General features: G+C 44.5%; 1 protein-coding gene and 1 pseudogene across 5 annotated transcripts in view; one reads left to right on the forward strand and one right to left on the reverse strand.

Annotated features, from left to right (window-relative positions):
* Positions 1-1495: 1495 nt before the first annotated feature.
* CEP131 (centrosomal protein 131) overlaps positions 1496-19186 on the reverse strand; it is a 377073-nt gene continuing 359382 nt past the window's right edge. For all 5 annotated transcript variants that reach the window (XM_063961104.1, XM_063961102.1, XM_063961103.1 and 2 more), the window contains 2 exons: positions 2718-2778; positions 1496-1741 (listed from right to left, as the gene is read on the reverse strand). In XM_063961104.1, coding sequence (XP_063817174.1) covers positions 1670-1741; positions 2718-2778 — 133 coding nt within the window. In that variant the 3' untranslated portion in view covers positions 1496-1669. The remainder of the gene's footprint in view (positions 1742-2717; positions 2779-19186) is intronic.
* LOC134897581 (5S ribosomal RNA) lies at positions 13860-13978 on the forward strand (annotated as a pseudogene).

Raw genomic sequence — 19186 nt, forward strand, 5'->3', positions numbered from 1 at the left:
CTTTGAGTTTGCCAAGGGGCGGTTCCAGCAGTACCTGCAGTTTTGACATTTTTTCTACTCAGTTGATGCACGTCTTCGATGTAGGTCAGTTTTTAACACTTGAACGCCTCTGTCTCACTGATCACTCTTCTAAAGGCCTCACAATAACTTTGTATTCCTCAATTTTCTCTGCCACTGGAGATGAGAAGGACCCTTTTCAATCTCAACAGAATATAGACTTTGGAAAACTACTTGACTCAGAGGAAAGGGTTGAAATTCTTGAGGGCATGGCTAAATCCTCTATTAATGTCTCCTTTAAGGAGAATGACTACAAATTACTGTATCAATGGGATTATGTTCCCACCAGGCTACATTGCATCTACCCAGATGCCACTGATGCCTGTTGGAGGAACTGCACACAATTTGAGATTTTTCTGAATGTCTGGTGGAGCTGCCCTAAACTTCAGCCTCTCTGAAAAGACGTCTTATCGTTGGCTTCTCAAATGTTTAACTTAATGAAATCCTATCACCCAAAATATGAACTGATTACTCTGCCTATCACCAATTTCCACAAACATGCGCTATATTGTATGTGATAAGACTTGCCTTATTGAGGCTACTTGGAAAAGATGTACATTCCCTCTATTTGCCCTGTATGTAATCAGGTATGTTATATTTACTTAATGGAGTATATTACAAGCATCCTGAGGAACAATTCAGCATTATTTCACAAGGCATGGACCCTTTGGACTTCGTGGTTTAACCTCTTCTTAACATATGATGTCGTTTTTCCATGCTGCTATTCTACATTGGGAACCTCTAAGCTTCACGAGCTTAGTTATCACCTGCATGACTAACACACCCCTTCACATCACCAGCCACATACTGTTGAGATCTACACGGTTAGTATTTACTTTGTTGTACATCTTTGATTTAATGCCTCTACTTTCTCATTATGTTCGTTTTTGTCTAGTTGTTTTTGAACTGTTGGCCTTCCATCCACTGCTGTAATTCTGTCAGTGCAATTCAAAAGTGAAATAAAACAACAAAAATAAAAAATTATGAAATGTTAATTATAACACTGAGGATTTAGTGGTCTGGCAGAATTGTAACAAGTAGGAGTTAAGGGGGGTACTCACGGAGCGATCGTTGCTTAAAATCTAAGCAATCTGACTAGATTGCTTAGATTTTAAGCAGTGATCTCTCCGTGTGTACCTCTCACAGCGATAGCGATGTGCGGGCTATCGCTGCTGCTAGATTGGCCAATCGGGTCGCTCACTTCACCCGCTGGGTGAAATGAGCGCCCCCCCGCACGCACAGCACACATCTCTCCCCACATCTGCCAGTGAGTAAGTTGAATGCCCAGAGTGATGCAGTAATGCAGTCTGGTAATTTACATATGAATGCAATCTCAAAAATAAATACCTTCTTCATAGCAAAGTATTATAATTTGGTCATTTTAAAATGAATAAAATTCTTAAAATACAGATTTCAATGAAAGACACTAGACTAATAGTAAAAAAAAAATATTCATTTTATAGTCGGAAACAAAAGGCACAAACAGAATGCACAGGCATCGGAACTGGGGTAAAGCACAAACTGAAAATCCTGCAGTAGTGTCAGAGGGAAGCTCACGCCGGAACACATGGGAACAGGGCCAGGGAGTTGAGAGTCTTATCTGCAATAATGACTACTTGGCCAATAGCTGTTTTCGTTGCTGTTCCAGGAGAGCTTCTAAGTGATCTGCTCTCTTGACTGCTGCCTGCAAGACAAAAAGACATTGTAAAGGTAGACAACACATTATACTTCTGTAATTCCAGTCATGAGATAGGCTAAATGCGTAGCTCAGTGTTGCAATATGTTCCAACATCAGAAGTCTCCTAAGGGGGATTCTGGTGGCCCTGGTGTATGTTTTGACTCAAGGAAAAATGCTATTAAGCTGCATGCCTGACTCCACAGCATGCAAAACCGCCCAATGATCTCCTGCATATCAGTACAAATTAATTGATTGCAGGACAGCCCCCCAAGTTCAGGACTGTCACAGATAACGTAATATGGCTTGGAGGAATGCTATTGTGCCCTTTTGTCGCTAATGACATCACTGAGGCATGAGGTACCAAGTCCTTTGTTAACTAGCACAGAAAGGAATGAGACATGAAAAATAGAATAATTCTATTTTTTTTATGCAACTTCATGTTCCATTCTTTTTATTACATTTAGCACGGCATAGAAGCGCTGTTTATAATACTGTTTTGTCATGGGAACAAGGTGTAAGGTGTGATGTACCTCATAAGTTACAGCTGCAAATTTTCTATTATATTATTGTTATAGATCTTTTAAGATTTGACAATCAAAGGTTTCAAAACAGCACCTAGTTATCTTTTTTCTTGGGGTTCTATGCAGTTCTAGACTAAACAGGCAGCTGGCATGAGGTACTGCAAAGCCCCAAATACAAACAAATACTTCATCATCAAGTTTATATAAATTTGCAGCATTTTCTCTGTTGATGTAACACAAATATGCTTTGTGCACAGCATTAACATATCAAGAGAGCAGCTTTGTGTCTCATGGCAACAGAACTAAACAGCTCTGTCATTATAAAATAACTGAAAAGCACTGAAGGAGCCAGAAATCTAAAGCAATATATTCAGCCAAAGTTGTAGAAGAGCGTGTACAAGCCAATGAATGCAATTTTGCGTAGTCAAGGTCTCTTATTATTCTAGGAGATTTCCACTAACCTCACACTGCTTCCGCAAACTGTTCATCGTCTCTTCTTTCTTCACTATTGCTGACTTTACCCTGAACATAGACAATATAATAAATACAGTTATCCTGATGATTCAGGAGAGATAATATATATAGAAATACAAGCACTGGCAAAGAATTTGCCCATTACATATGATAACAATTATCTGTGTCTTGCACCTATGTTTACACAAAAAAGGGAGGTTTTTGATCCTGCACCGACCTAGATTCAAAGTACGTACTAATATGGATGCCAAGAAGTGGACAATAATGCTGAATAATAGCAATTAATATCTGTCCGTGTGGCGGTGCGCCCGGAGTCAAAGAGAGGGGGGAATGTACATGTAGAGACACGGGACGAGATCCCCGCTGGGATCCGCCACGCACATCCAAGTACCCGGAACGCCAGAGGCGGAAAATTCGGTAGACCCGACCACATCCCAATGTTTAACAATAATTAATCTATCTCATAGAATCCTCACTCCTGCACAATCCAATGTTCTTAGCAAAGGCCTCTCTTTTTCTCCCACAAAGTCCTTTGATAGGTTCCTGTGGGAAAAAGATTTAAGACTCTTCGGTCGTAAACTTCTGTTAAAAATTTTTTTTGCAAAAAGGATCCAACATAAAGAGGGTATCCTAGATGCCCCCCTAACGGAGGAGGACAGCAACACACTTAGCATCCAGGAAGAACTTTACGCTGAATCCAACATGGATCTGGCAACAGACCGACGTCCAATGTGTAAAGGCAAATCAACCTTTTTTCCCTCAGATGATCACAGCCCCGAAGGGCGAGTATTTTTGAATTTGGTTGCCAAGGAATTTGATGACATCCACATGCGAAATATCAACAAGCGACATGCATTTCCGGACAATCTGAAGAAAGAAGAAAGACTAGCACTTAAGGAACTGCATTCGTGGAAAGACGTGGTCATTAAACCGTCCGATAAGGGCGGGAACATCGTCCTTTGGCCAACAGAGATGTATACAATTGAGGCACTTCGCCAACTGAATCAGACGACCTGTTATCAAAAACTTTCCCATAATCCGATCCCACAGTTTTTGAGAGAATACTCTCAGCTGATTAATGAAGCAGTATCAACTGGTACCATAACAAAGCAGGAACACAAATATCTCTCGGTTACCAATCCCAGGATGCCCACTTTTTACCTCCTTCCCAAGGTCCATAAGAACATCCATAGACCACCTGGAAGACCCATCATGTCTGGGAATGGAGGGATGCTGGAACAACCAAGCCGCTTCCTGGACTTACATCTTCGGGAGTATGTATTACAACTGCCATCCTATTTACAGGATACATCGGATTTGCTCCGTAAGATTCAAGATATTAACTTTGAAGAGCATTTCCTATTAGCTACACTGGACGTGGAAGCCCTATACACCAGTATCGATCACCAGATGGGCCTAGAGGCAGCCAAATACTTCTTGGACTCCAGCGGGAATGATGATTTCAATTCATTACTTTACAGTCTGTTGAAATTTGTACTGGAGAAAAATCATTTCACTTTCCAGGATCGGTTCTACCTGCAAGTTAGGGGCACCGCTATGGGCGCAGCTTGCGCACCAACTTACGCCAACTTATTTTTGGGGAGATGGGAGCAAACTCATGTCTTCAACGAACAGAATGACAAGTATACAGAACATGTGCTAATCTGGCTTAGGTATATAGACGATATCTTTATTATCTGGGATGGCACAGAGGAACTCCTGTTATCATTTTTTCATCTTCTCAACAGCAATAACTTGAACATAAAATTAACACACACAATTAGCAAAGATATGGTTGCCTTCCTGGACCTACGGGTTTACAAGTCTCCAAACGGCGCGGTAGCAACGGAACTCTATCGAAAAGAAACAGCCACAAACAGTATCCTCCTTCAAACCAGCGCACACTTTCCCTCCACCATAGAGAACATTCCTAAAGGGGAATTTTTGAGACTGAGGCGAAACTGCTCGGAGCTAGAGATCTATAAGGTGAAGAGCCTTCAATTGATCAATCGGCTCCTAGAGAGGGGATACAGTAAGCGCTCGCTGAAGCGGGCCCGCAAAGAGGCACTCTACACCAGTAGAGACATTTTAATTTCACAACGCCAGTTTAAGAGTAAGAAGGATGAGACCAAAATCAGGTTTATCGGAACTTTCTGTCCTGAATGGAAACTCCTAAAACAGGCAATTGAAAAACATCTTCCCATATTACAGTCAGATGCGGACCTATCACCTTACATAGACTCAAATGTCAACATGAGTTGGCGCAGGTCGAAAAATATTAAAGACCATTTGGTCAGAAGCCACTTCATTAAAAAGACACCCACGCAAAGTCAGATTACGGACTTCATGGCCAGCGGAACACCAGCACACACAACAGTGACGGGCTCTTTCCCTTGTGGTAAATGCAAAGCTTGCCCCCATATTCTGAAAACCAATTCAGTGGTGGACAGATATGGTAAGACGATAAGGATCAAACAATTTTTTAACTGCGACACGCAAGCACTCATTTATTGCATCACATGCAGTTGCAACATCAGATATATAGGAATGACAACTCGTAAACTCAAGGAAAGCGCTTTGGAACATCTTGGCACCTGCCGTAATGCTGCCATGGACCTTGCCCGGATGAAGCAGATAACTACAGTTGCCAGACATTTTTATACCCGGCATAAGGATCATCAGAAGGACCTTAAGATCTTTGGTCTGGAGCAAATCCATCTGGGAATCAGGGGTGGCGATATCACCAAGGAACTTTTGAAAAAAGAAAGCGAGTGGACCTTCAGGCTGGGTGGACTTCGACCGAATGGCCTCAATGAGAATATTAATTACAACGTATTCTTATAATTATAATCACAGTTAGTCCTTATGACCTATCAAATTCCTCCTTTCCCCTTTGGTTCTTCCTACACCTGACACACACCTCAGACAACCTTCATGACTCCTTGGGCCCCTCCACCTTTTTCATCCTACATTGATATCATGTTCCAATATGTATATTTCGGCATTTTTTATTTAGTAATATCTCCTACGTTATATTCTTGTTCAACAGTAACCAGTATCTTCACTCCACCTACACATCATCTTGGCACTGGTTCGACACTAATTATCACACAACACTCACTCTCTCACATAGACTCCCAACTTCAGTATCACCCTCCTCCCCTAGGGTGCACTCACTTTTTCCGCCTATTCCACACTCGTCAATCTGATATATGATCTATTACCAGCAAGCTCGTGGCACTACAGCTATCCATGCCTTATTTTAGCACCTTTGTCACCCAGACCAACACCTGTCCTCCATTGGCTCACACTCCTTCATTCTACATTTACATACCACTCACCTGTTATTCACCTAATGGCCCGCTCTCATCATCTAGCACCTCATTTACTTTACAGTTATTATATATTTTTTTCACTTACATATTTTTTTCACTTACACACAACATATAATTCATATTTTTTTTATTTATCAATATTCTTATTTATTTATTTTGTTCACTAATTTTTACTCCTACTTTCATTGTCACTTATCTCTATCATCTATTTTCAGTTTTACAACCACATTTATGCTCATCTTACTATCTTTTCATATATAATTTGTACATTCGTATTCATATATTTTAATTTTATTATTATTTTTATTATTTATATTTACATTTTTATTTATTTTTTATTTATTTTATATTTTATTTTTTGTTTTTAGTGTTACCCTCATTCTCATGTACGGAGGGTGGGCGGGGCATACTGGCCCCTCCCTGAATGCCCTTTAACATTCACGAGGGCACTCCAGTATCCTCATGTCGGCCTCCTGAAGTCTTCCAGCTTTGCTTACCCAGACGCGGGTATCCTAGCAACCGGACATCCCGAGAGCGGGCGGAAGTTCGGATGACAGCTTCCGCCCACACTCACCAGCGCTATGCCACTCCTCGCGGCCGCTCAGATGAGATTACCCAAGCAGGACGGGAACATTTCCCGTAACCTTTACTACACTCAGTCTGCTATAGCCCGCCGTCCTCTGACTACATTGCCATTATGTCCCCAATGTGGCAACACACTTAGGGCGGAAGTGAGAAGTGCAACTTCCGCCCCTCTCAGCCCATTTTACCTTCCCCTGTATAACCCGCCCATATGATTTATTTGTAAGGCCCTGGATTGGACCATATGTTTAGTGCATATCCGCCCACACGGTCAGCTATTGGTTGGCAATAATCACTCAGGGTTTTTAAACACCCAGCTATGGAGATACTAAGGAGCTGTTCAGAATGGAAGTGAACAAGCCCAAGACCGGGTGAAACGCGTTTTCCTGCATTCCTGCAAGCACCCGACCTGTCTGACACTTTGAGTGGTGATGTTTATTTATCATTGTTGTACCATTTCTATTGCTAAGACTGAGCACCCTTGCTACAGTGCAGAAATTGCTCTAAGCTATATTGCTGGTGCTTCCAGCCTAGTTATATTGCATATTTGTACCATTTCAGTCTAGGTACTCTGAGGTTTAACCCTGTGATAAGGGCAGGTATTGGTGGTCCCGCATTTCTTGCGGGCACCCTATCTGCCTACCAACTGAAGGAGTGGTATTTGACATTCACCTGAAGAATTAATTATATAAAAAATAATAATAATAATAATAATAAGAAGAATTTACTTACCGATAATTCTATTTCTCGTAGTCCGTAGTGGATGCTGGGGACTCCGTCAGGACCATGGGGAATAGCGGCTCCGCAGGAGACAGGGCACAAAATTAAAAGTTTGACCACTAGGTGGTGTGCACTGGCTCCTCCCCCTATGACCCTCCTCCAAGCCTCAGTTAGGATACTGTGCCCGGACGAGCGTCCACAATAAGGAAGGATTTTGAATCCCGGGTAAGACTCATACCAGCCACACCAATCACCCTGTACAACTTGTGATCTGAACCCAGTTAACAGCATGATAACAGAGGATGTACAAGTATTGCAGACAATCCGCACTTGGGATGGGCGCCCAGCATCCACTACGGACTACGAGAAATAGAATTATCGGTAAGTAAATTCTTATTTTCTCTGACGTCCTAAGTGGATGCTGGGGACTCCGTCAGGACCATGGGGATTATACCAAAGCTCCCAAACGGGCGGGAGAGTGCGGATGACTCTGCAGCACCGAATGAGAGAACTCCAGGTCCTCCTTAGCCAGGGTATCAAATTTGTAGAATTTTACAAACGTGTTCTCCCCTGACCACGTAGCTGCTCGGCAGAGTTGTAATGCCGAGACCCCTCGGGCAGCCGCCCAAGATGAGCCCACCTTCCTCGTGGAGTGGGCATTTACAGATTTTGGCTGTGGCAGGCCTGCCACAGAATGCGCAAGTTGAATTGTGCTACAAATCCAACGAGCAATCGTCTGCTTAGACGCAGGAGCACCCAGCTTGTTGGGTGCATACAGTATAAACAGCGAGTCAGACTTTCTGACTCCAGCCGTCCTTGAAATATATATTTTTAAGGCTCTGACAACGTCCAACAACTTGGAGTCCTCCAAGCCGCTAGAAGCCGCAGGCACCACAATAGGTTGGTTCAGGTGAAACGCTGATACCACCTTAGGGAGAAACTGAGGACGCGTCCGCAGTTCTGCCCTGTCCGAATGGAAAATCAGATATGGGCTTTTGTACGATAAAGCCGCCAACTCTGACACTCTCCTGGCCGAAGCCAGGGCCAGTAGCATGGTCACTTTCCATGTAAGATATTTCAAATCCACCGATTTAAGTGGCTCAAACCAATGGGATTTGAGGAATTCCAAAACTACATTGAGATCCCACGTTGCCACTGGAGGCACAACCGGGGGCTGTATATGTAGTACTCCTTTGACAAAAGTTTGGACTTCAGGAACTGAAGCCAATTCTTTCTGGAAGAAAATCGACAGGGCCGATATTTGAACCTTAATGGACCCCAATTTGAGGCCCATAGACAATCCTGTTTGCAGGAAATGTAGGAATCGACCGAGTTGAAATTCCTCCGTCGGGGCCCTCCTGGCCTCACACCACGCAACATATTTTCTCCAAATGCGGTGATAATGCTGTGCGGTCACTTCCTTCCTGGCTTTAATCAGGGTAGGAATGACTTCTTCCGGAATGCCTTTTTCCTTCAGGATCCGGCGTTCAACCGCCATGCCGTCAAACGCAGCCGCGGTAAGTCTTGGAATAGACAAGGACCCTGCTGAAGCAGGTCCCTTCTTAGAGGTAGGGGCCACGGATCTTCCGTGAGCATCTCCTGAAGTTCCGGGTACCAAGTCCTTCTTGGCCAATCCGGAGCCACGAGTATCGTTCTTACTCCCCTTTGCCGTATAATTCTCAGTACCTTGGGTATGAGAGGCAGAGGAGGGAACACATACACTGACCGGAACACCCATGGTGTTACCAGTGCGTCCACAGCTATTGCCTGAGGATCTCTTGACCTGTCGCAATACCTGTCCAGTTTTTTGTTGAGGCGTGACGCCATCATGTCCACCATTGGTTTTTCCCAACGGATCGTAAGCATGTGGAAGACTTCTGGATGAAGTCCCCACTCTCCCGGGTGAAGGTCGTGTCTGCTGAGGAAGTCTGCTCCCCAGTTGTCCACTCCCGGAATGAACACTGCTGACAGTGCTATCACATGATTTTCCGCCCAGCGAAGAATCCTCGCAGCTTCTGCCATTGCCCCCCTGCTTCTTGTGCCGCCCTGTCTGTTTACGTGGGCGACTGCCGTAATGTTGTCCGACTGGATTAACACCGGCTGACCCTGAAGCAGAGGTTTTGCCAGGCTTAGAGCATTGTAGATCGCTCTTAGCTCCAGTATATTTATGTGAAGAGACGTCTCCAGGCTTGACCACACGCCCTGGAAGTTTCTTCCCTGTGTGACTGCTCCCCAGCCTCTCAGACTGGCATCTGTGGTCACCAGGACCCAGTCCTGTATTCCGAATCTGCGGCCCTCTAACAGATGAGCACTCTGCAACCACCACAGAAGAGACACCCTTGTCCTCGGAGACAAGGTTATCCGCTGATGCATCTGCAGATGCGATCCGGACCATTTGTCCAGCAGATCCCACTGAAAAATTCGTGCGTGGAATCTGCCGAATGGAATCGCTTCGTAAGAAGCCACCATTTTCCCCAGGACTCTTGTGCAATGATGCACAGACACTTTTCCTGGTTTTAGGAGGTTCCTGACAAGTTCGGATAACTCCCTGGCTTTCTCCTCCGGAAGAAACACCTTTTTCTGAACAGTGTCCAGAATCATCCCTAGGAACAGCAGACGTGTCGTCGGGCTTAGCTGGGATTTTGGAAAATTTAGAATCCACCCGTGCTGTTGCAGCACTACTTGGGTTAGTGCTACACCGGCCTCTAACTGTTCTCTGGATCTTGCCCTTATCAGGAGATCGTCCAAGTAAGGGATAATTAATACGCCTTTTCTTCGAAGAAGAATCATCATTTCGGCCATTACCTTGGTAAAGACCCGGGGTGCCGTGGACAATCCAAACGGCAGCGTCTGAAACTGATAATGACAGTTTTGTACCACGAACCTGAGGTACCCTTGGTGTGAAGGGCAAATTGGGACATGGAGGTAAGCATCCTTGATGTCCAAGGACACCATAAAGTCCCCTTCTTCCAGATTCGCTATCACTGCTCTGAGTGACTCCATCTTGAACTTGAACTTTTGTATGTACATGTTCAAAGCCTTCAGATTTAGAATAGGTCTTACCGAGCCGTCCGGCTTCGGTACCACAAACAGCGTGGAATAATACCCCTTTCCTTGTTGTAGAAGGGGTACCTTGACTATCACCTGCTGAGAATACAGCTTGTGAATGGCTTCCAATACCGTCTCCCTGTCGGAGGGAGACGTTGGTAAAGCAGACTTCAGGAACCGGCGAGGGGGAGACGTCTCGAATTCCAACCTGTAACCCTGAGATACTACCTGCAGGATCCAGGGGTCCACTTGCGAGTGAGCCCACTGCGCGCTGAAATTCTTGAGGCGACCCCCCACCGCACCTGAGTCCGCTTGTAAGGCCCCAGCGTCATGCTGAGGACTTTGCAGAAGCGGGGGAGGGCTTCTGCTCCTGAGAGGGAGCTGCTTGCTGCAGTCTCTTACCCTTTCCTTTGCCTCGGGGCAGATATGAATGCCCTTTTGCCCGCTTGTTCTTATGGGAACGAAAAGGCTGCGGCTGAAAGACGGTGTCTTTTTCTGCTGGGAGGTAACCTGAGGTAAAAAGGTGGATTTTCCGGCTGTTGCCGTGGCCACCAAGTCCGATAGACCGACCCCAAATAACTCCTCCCCTTTATACAGCAATACTTCCATATGCCGCTTGGAATCCGCATCACCTGACCACTGTCGCGTCCATAAACTTCTTCTGGCAGAGATGGACAGCGCACTTACTCTTGATGCCAGAGTGCAAATATCCCTCTGTGCATCTCGCATATAAAGGAATGCATCCTTTAAATGCTCTATAGTCAATAAAATACTGTCCCTATCCAGGGTATCAATATTTTCAGTCAGTGACTCCGACCAAGCCACCCCAGCACTGCACATCCATGCTGATGCGATAGCTGGTCGCAGTATAACACCAGTATGTGTGTATATACTTTTTAGGGTATTTTCCAGCCTCCTATCAGCTGGGTCTTTGAGGGCGGCCGTTTCTGGGGACGGTAACGCCACTTGTTTTGATAAGCGTGTGAGCGCCTTATCTACCCTAGGGGGTGTTTCCCAGCGCGCCCTAACCTCCTGCGGGAAAGGGTATAATGCCAATAACTTCTTTGAAATTAGCAGTTTTTTATCGGGGTTAACCCACGCTTCATCACACACTTCATTCAATTCATCTGATTCAGGAAAAACTACAGGTAGTTTTTTCACACCCCACATAATACCCCTTTTTGTGGTACTTGCAGTATCAGAAATATGTAAAGCCTCCTTCATTGCCGTGATCATGTAACGAGTGGCCCTACTGGAAAATACGTTTATTTCTTCACCGTCGACACTGGAGTCAGTGTCCGTGTCGGTGTCCGTATCGACCGACTGAGTGTAATTCCATAAACAAAGCCATCCATTCCGGTGTCGACTCCCTAGGGGGTGACATCACCACTACAGGCAATTGCTCCGCCTCCACACCAACATCGTCCTCATACATGTCGACACACACGTACCGACACACAGCAGACACACAGGGAATGCTCTGATAGAAGACAGGACCCCACTAGCCCTTTGGGGAGACAGAGGGAGAGTTTGCCAGCACACACCCAAGCGCTATAAATATATAGGGACAACCTTAAATAAGTGTGTTCCCCTTATAGCAGCTTAAATATTATGAATATCGCCAAATAAGTGCCCCCCCTCTCTGATTTTACCCTGTTTCTGTAGTGCAGTGCAGGGGAAAGCTTGGGAGCCTTCCTACCAGCGGAGCTGTGTGGGAAAAATGGCGCTGTGTGCTGAGGAGATAGGCCCCACCCCCTTTTCGGCGGGCTCTTCTCCCGGGTTTTTCTGAAATCCTGGCAGGGGTTAAATACATCCATATAGCCCAGGGGCTATATGTGATGTATTTTTAGCCAGTATAGGTAATCTCATTGCTGCCCAGGGCGCCCCCCCCCAGCGCCCTGCACCCTCAGTGACCGCGGTGTGAAGTGTGCTGAGAGCAATGGCGCACAGCTGCAGTGCTGTGCGCTACCTTAAGAAGACTGGAAAGTCTTCAGCCGCCGATTTCTGGACCTCTTCTCACTTCAGCATCTGTAAGGGGGACGGCGGCGCGGCTCCGGTGACCCATCCAGGCTGTACCTGTGATCGTCCCTCTGGAGCTAGTGTCCAGTAGCCTAAGAAGCCCAATCCATCCTGCACGCAGGTGAGTTCGCTTCTTCTCCCCTTAGTCCCGCGTTGCAGTGAGCCTGTTGCCAGCAGGACTCACTGAAAATAAAAAAACCTAACAAACTTTTATTCTAAGCAACTCTTTAGGAGAGCCACCTAGATTGCACCCTTCTCGGCCGGGCACAAAAATCTAACTGAGGCTTGGAGGAGGGTCATAGGGGGAGGAGCCAGTGCACACCACCTAGTGGTCAAACTTTTAATTTTGTGCCCTGTCTCCTGCGGAGCCGCTATTCCCCATGGTCCTGACGGAGTCCCCAGCATCCACTTAGGACGTCAGAGAAAATAATAATTGTACAATGCAGTTTAGGTAATCTGAGACCTAACTTTGTGACAGGGGCAGGTATTGGTGGCCTTGCATCTCTTGCAGGCACCCTGTTCATCTACTAACTGTAGAAGTGACATCCAACAGTTACCTGCTCCAATTTTCAAAGCCCCCTTCTGCTCACAGAGAGAATCTCTATATTCACAGTGCTGGTGTTTTCAATTAATTAGCATGGTTTATCTATGTCCTCTCATTGCCCTAGTATAATGTGCCACACTTTTTTCTCACACCCAAGTGTAAATAGGACAGGTGCGGTGTGATCCTGCATGTACTCTGCCCTAGGTAATCTCAGACTGTGTATTGCATGCTCCCGTGAAGTTTCCTCACCATTGAGAGAAGTGTACAGGGGTATTTCTTTCTTTTTGCCTCAGGTATAGGCCTGTGCCAATGACTAAGATCTGTCCTGATACGGGACATTCTGCTCATATCACCTGTGAAATCTAAGGTTCTGGTGCACGACATAAATTCGTCCATCAAACTGTTTATTGCTATGTAAATCCAAAGTGCACAAGCAACGATATATATACTATGTTTTGACACCATTCATAAGATATTCTCTCCATCTCTATCTCTGGTGGATATTTGTTTTAAACACCTGTCACTGTGTTGTATCTTTGAACCAGGATTTGGCAGTAATCAAACATCTGAGGTAACCCCCAGGGGACCTACAGTTAATGTGTAAACAACCTTCTTTTTGCCTTTTCTTCCTCCCATCCTAAAATTACACATATATCTCTTCCTACTGCTCTTTCTTCTGTGAACTCTCATCAACGATTCAGAGGAGCGTGTCCCCCCAGGAGACACACTTCCTCGGTCTAACGTGGACAGCAGATTCACACCTGTTTACTTTCTTGTCACTTTTCTCCTTTCTCAGTACGCATTTCTAGCATTCTCTTTTCCGAGGAGGAATTAATCCTCCCATTTCGGTGCACTCTCATTGGTACTATAGGTTTGAACCCTCCTACGACCATACCCCTACTTTCACGCCCAATCTCGTCCGATCTTGGAAGCTAAACGCAGGTGGGCTGGGTCAGTACCTAGACGGGCGACCACTAGGGAATACCCAGTGAAGTAGGGAGACTCCCCTTCCTGTAGAAAAAATACCAACAGCAGTATCACCACTTATACTTTATCTTCCTACTCCCATTACATTCTTTTTACTCATTACGGAGGTCATTGTTTAGAAGTGTTACCAAGTGTATGGGCTCTCCCACTTCACGATTGTAACCCAATTAGGGCTGCATTAATACAAACACAGTTTGTACAGATCTTGGGCAGAGGGAAGTAGCTTAATATGTAGCTAACTTCCGACATGCATTTATCTAGGAATAATTAAGATCTGAACATTAAATTGGGAGACCGTTGTCTCCAGCTGACCTATCCACATTTACTCCATCTCCAACCTGTCGTGTTTAGCCCCCATGTATTTTAAAGAGCAGAAATAAAGATTGTACTGTTATTACTCCTCAAATACTTGACTTATCAATTAACAGATAGTTAACATAAGAGTGCGCCCAAACAAGAGTCATACTTTTTCTTCTATACATGTACATTCCCCCCTCTCTTTGACTCCGGGCGCACCGCCACACGGACAGATATTAATTGCTATTATTCAGCATTATTGTCCACTTCTTGGCATCCATATTAGTACGTACTTTGAATCTAGGTCGGTGCAGGATCAAAAACCTCCCTTTTTTGTGTAAGCATTTATTCATGCTGAGCTAAGCTCAGCTTCTGATCCGTTGCACGTCCACACTATACAACTTTGTACAGGGCAGATACTCTCCATCGCCCCATAAATTGTCTCTGATCTCCAGTTTTTCGCTCTTTTACCTTGTTAAACATGTCCTAATTTGTCTACGGCCTTACATTCATCAACCTTAGCTCCCGCTCCTAACCGTGATTAACCGGTGCGACAACTTGTGTTACACGGGCATTTTGGCACCAGTGATACTCCCACTACATTATGTCCTCTTTCTCTCTCAAAAATGAGTTGTCGAAACGAAGGAATGTAGGACAATTTGAAGATCTCCTCTCTGAAACTCTCGACATTGAAAGAACGTCCACTGACTGGAGGCTCCCTTTCTCCAAATTACAAAAAACTCTCCAGAGACGCATTCGTCTTACTTGGGACATCACCACCTTAGACAATTACATCAAGCATAAAATAGTACCAAGGGGTCTTAGGCCCAAGATTTTCCCCTCGTTTCCTCTTGCTACAGAGAACCTCAAGAGCGAATGGGAATCAGCTCTCCTGAAATGTTCTAATGATCTTTTACATATCCTGATTAAACATGACACCCTGGTATTAGATCAGGTTGAAAAAGACATAGAAAATTTGGGAAAGGATTTAGAAAATTGGGAAAAAGACGTATCCTTCCAGACAACCTTCGAAAAACACAAGAAGGATCTCGACACCTATGAAAAACCATCATTGACAGAAAACGCAACAAATTACAAAGAGATAAGCGAGACTTCTCACAAGGAGATATTTTTAGGTGGAACTCACAGCCCTCCAGAAATAGAGGTAGAAGGCAACAAGAGGAGTATACTCTCTCAGAATTTGAGTCATCAAATAGTGAAGATTCTCAAAGTGAAGAGCACGATACGACACGACCCACCTCTAATTCTAGCCGAGAAGGTTCCCCTCATTTTTTAGAAAGAGGCCAGAAACCGAGAGGAAGGTACAGACCACAAGAAAGACGAGACGAGGGAGGAAGAAGAGACACGGGACGAGATCCCCGCTGGGATCCGCCACGCACATCCAAGTACCCGGAACGCCAGAGGCGGAAAATTCGGTAGACCCGACCACATCCCAATGTTTAACAATAATTAATCTATCTCATAGAATCCTCACTCCTGCACAATCCAATGTTCTTAGCAAAGGCCTCTCTTTTTCTCCCACAAAGTCCTTTGATAGGTTCATGTGGGAAAAAGATTTAAGACTCTTCGGTCGTAAACTTCTGTTAAAAAATTTTTTTGCAAAAAGGATCCAACATAAAGAGGGTATCCTAGATGCCCCCCTAACGGAGGAGGACAGCAACACACTTAGCATCCTGGAAGAACTTTACGCTGAATCCAACATGGATCTGGCAACAGACCGACGTCCAATGTGTAAAGGCTAATCAACCTTTTTTCCCTCAGATGATCACAGCCCCGAAGTGCGAGTATTTTTGAATTCGGTTGCCAAGGAATTTGATGACATCCACATGCGAAATATCAACAAGCGACATGCATTTCCGGACAATCTGAAGAAAGAAGAAAGACTAGCACTCAAGGAACTGCATTCGTGGAAAGACGTGGTCATTAAACCGTCCGATAAGGGCGGGAACATAGTCCTTTGACCAACAGAGATGTATACAATTGAGGCACTTCGCCAACTGAATCAGACGACCTGTTATCAAAAACTTTCCCATAATCCGATCCCACAGTTTTTGAGAGAATACTCTCAGCTGATTAATGAAGCAGTATCAACTGGTACCATAACAAAGCAGGAACACAAATATCTCTCGGTTACCAATCCCAGGATGCCCACTTTTTACCTCCTTCCCAAGGTCCATAAGAACATCCATAGACCACCTGGAAGACCCATCATGTCTGGGAATGGAGGGATGCTGGAACAACCAAGCCGCTTCCTGGACTTACATCTTCGGGAGTATGTATTACAACTGCCATCCTATTTACAGGATACATCGGATTTGCTCCGTAAGATTCAAGATATTAACTTTGAAGAGCATTTCCTATTAGCTACACTGGACGTGGAAGCCCTATACACCAGTATCGATCACCAGATGGGCCTAGAGGCAGCCAAATACTTCTTGGACTCCAGCGGGAATGATGATTTCAATTCATTACTTTACAATCTGTTGAAATTTGTACTGGAGAAAAATCATTTCACTTTCCAGGATCGGTTCTACCTGCAAGTTAGGGGCTTGCGCACCAACTTACGCCAACTTATTTTTGGGGAGATGGGAGCAAACTCATGTCTTCAACGAACAGAATGACAAGTATACAGAACATGTGCTAATCTGGCTTAGGTATATAGACAATATCTTTATTATCTGGGATGGCACAGAGGAACTCCTGTTATCATTTTTTCATCTTCTCAACAGCAATAACTTGAACATAAAATTAACACACACAATTAGCAAAGATATGGTTGCCTTCCTGGACCTACGGGTTTACATGTCTCCAAACGGCGCGGTAGCAACGGAACTCTATCGAAAAGAAACAGCCACAAACAGTATCCTCCTTCAAACCAGCGCACACTTTCCCCCCACCATAGAGAACATTCCTAAAGGGGAATTTTTGAGACTGAGGCGAAACTGCTCAGAGCTAAAGATCTATAAGGTGAAGAGCCTTGTATTGATCAATCGGCTCCTAGAGAGGGGATACAGTAAGCGCTCGCTGAAGCGGGCCCGCAAAGAGGCACTCTACACCAGTAGAGACATTTTAATTTCACAACGCCAGTTTAAGAGTAAGAAGGATGAGACCAAAATCAGGTTTATCGGAACTTTCTGTCCTGAATGGAAACTCCTAAAACAGGCAATTGAAAAACATCTTCCCATATTACAGTCAGATGCGGACCTATCACCTTACATAGACTCAAATGTCAACATGAGTTGGCGCAGGTCGAAAAATATTAAAGACCATTTGGTCAGAAGCCACTTCATTGAAAAGACACCCACGCAAAGTCAGATTACGGACTTCATGGCCAGCGGAACACCAGCACACACAACAGTGACGGGCTCTTTCCCTTGTGGTAAATGCAAAGCTTGCCCCCATATTCTGAAAACCAATTCAGTGGTGGACAGATATGGTAAGACCATAAGGATCAAACAATTTTTTAACTGCGACACGCAAGCACTCATTTATTGCATCACATGCAGTTGCAACATCAGATATATAGGAATGACAACTCGTAAACTCAAGGAAAGCGCTTTGGAACATCTTGGCACCTGCCGTAATGCCGCCATGGACCTTGCCCGGATGAAGCAGATAACTACAGTTGCCAGACATTTTTATACCCGGCATAAGGATCATCAGAAGGACCTTAAGATCTTTGGTCTGGAGCAAATCCATCTGGGAATCAGGGGTGGCGATATCACCAAGGAACTTTTGAAAAAAGAAAGCGAGTGGACCTTCAGGCTGGGTGGACTTCGACCGAATGGCCTCAATGAGAATATTAATTACAACGTATTCTTATAATTATAATCACAGTTAGTCCTTATGACCTATCAAATTCCTCCTTTCCCCTTTGGTTCTTCCCACACCTGACACACACCTCAGACAACCTTCATGACTCCTTGGGCCCCTCCACCTTTTTCATCCTACATTGATATCATGTTCCAATATGTATATTTCGGCATTTTTTATTTAGTAATATCTCCTACGTTATATTCTTGTTCAACAGTAACCAGTATCTTCACTCCACCTACACATCATCTTGGCACTGGTTCGACACTAATTATCACACAACACTCACTCTCTCACATAGACTCCCAACTTCAGTATCACCCTCCTCCCCCTAGGGTGCACTCACTTTTTCCGCCTATTCCACACTCGTCAATCTGATATATGATCTATTACAAGCAAGCTCGTGGCACTACAGCTATCCATGCCTTATTTTAGCACCTTTGTCACCCAGACCAACACCTGTCCTCCATTGGCTCACACTCCTTCATTCTACATTTACATACCACTCACCTGTTATTCACCTAATGGCCCGCTCTCATCATCTAGCACCTCATTCACTTTACAGTTATTATATATTTTTTTCACTTACACACAACATATAATTCATATTTTTTTTATTTATCAATATTCTTATTTATTTTGTTCACTAATTTTTACTCCTACTTTCATTGTCACTTATCTCTATCATCTATTTTCAGTTTTACAACCACATTTATGCTCATCTTACTATCTTTTCATATATAATTTGTACATTCGTATTCATATATTTTAATTTTATTATTATTTTTATTATTTATATTTACATTTTTATTTATTTTTTATTTATTTTATATTTTATATTTTATTTTTTGTTTTTAGTGTTACCCTCATTCTCATGTACGGAGGGTGGGCGGGGCATACTGGCCCCTCCCTGAATGCCCTTTAACATTCACGAGGGCACTCCAGTATCCTCATGTCGGCCTCCTGAAGTCTTCCAGCTTTGCTTACCCAGACGCGGGTATCCTAGCAACCGGACATCCCGAGAGCGGGCGGAAGTTCGGATGACAGCTTCCGCCCACACTCACCAGCGCTATGCCACTCCTCGCGGCCG

This window comes from Pseudophryne corroboree, chromosome 3 (genome assembly GCF_028390025.1).
Source record: "Pseudophryne corroboree isolate aPseCor3 chromosome 3, aPseCor3.hap2, whole genome shotgun sequence".
Classification (NCBI taxonomy): Eukaryota; Metazoa; Chordata; class Amphibia; order Anura; family Myobatrachidae; genus Pseudophryne; species Pseudophryne corroboree.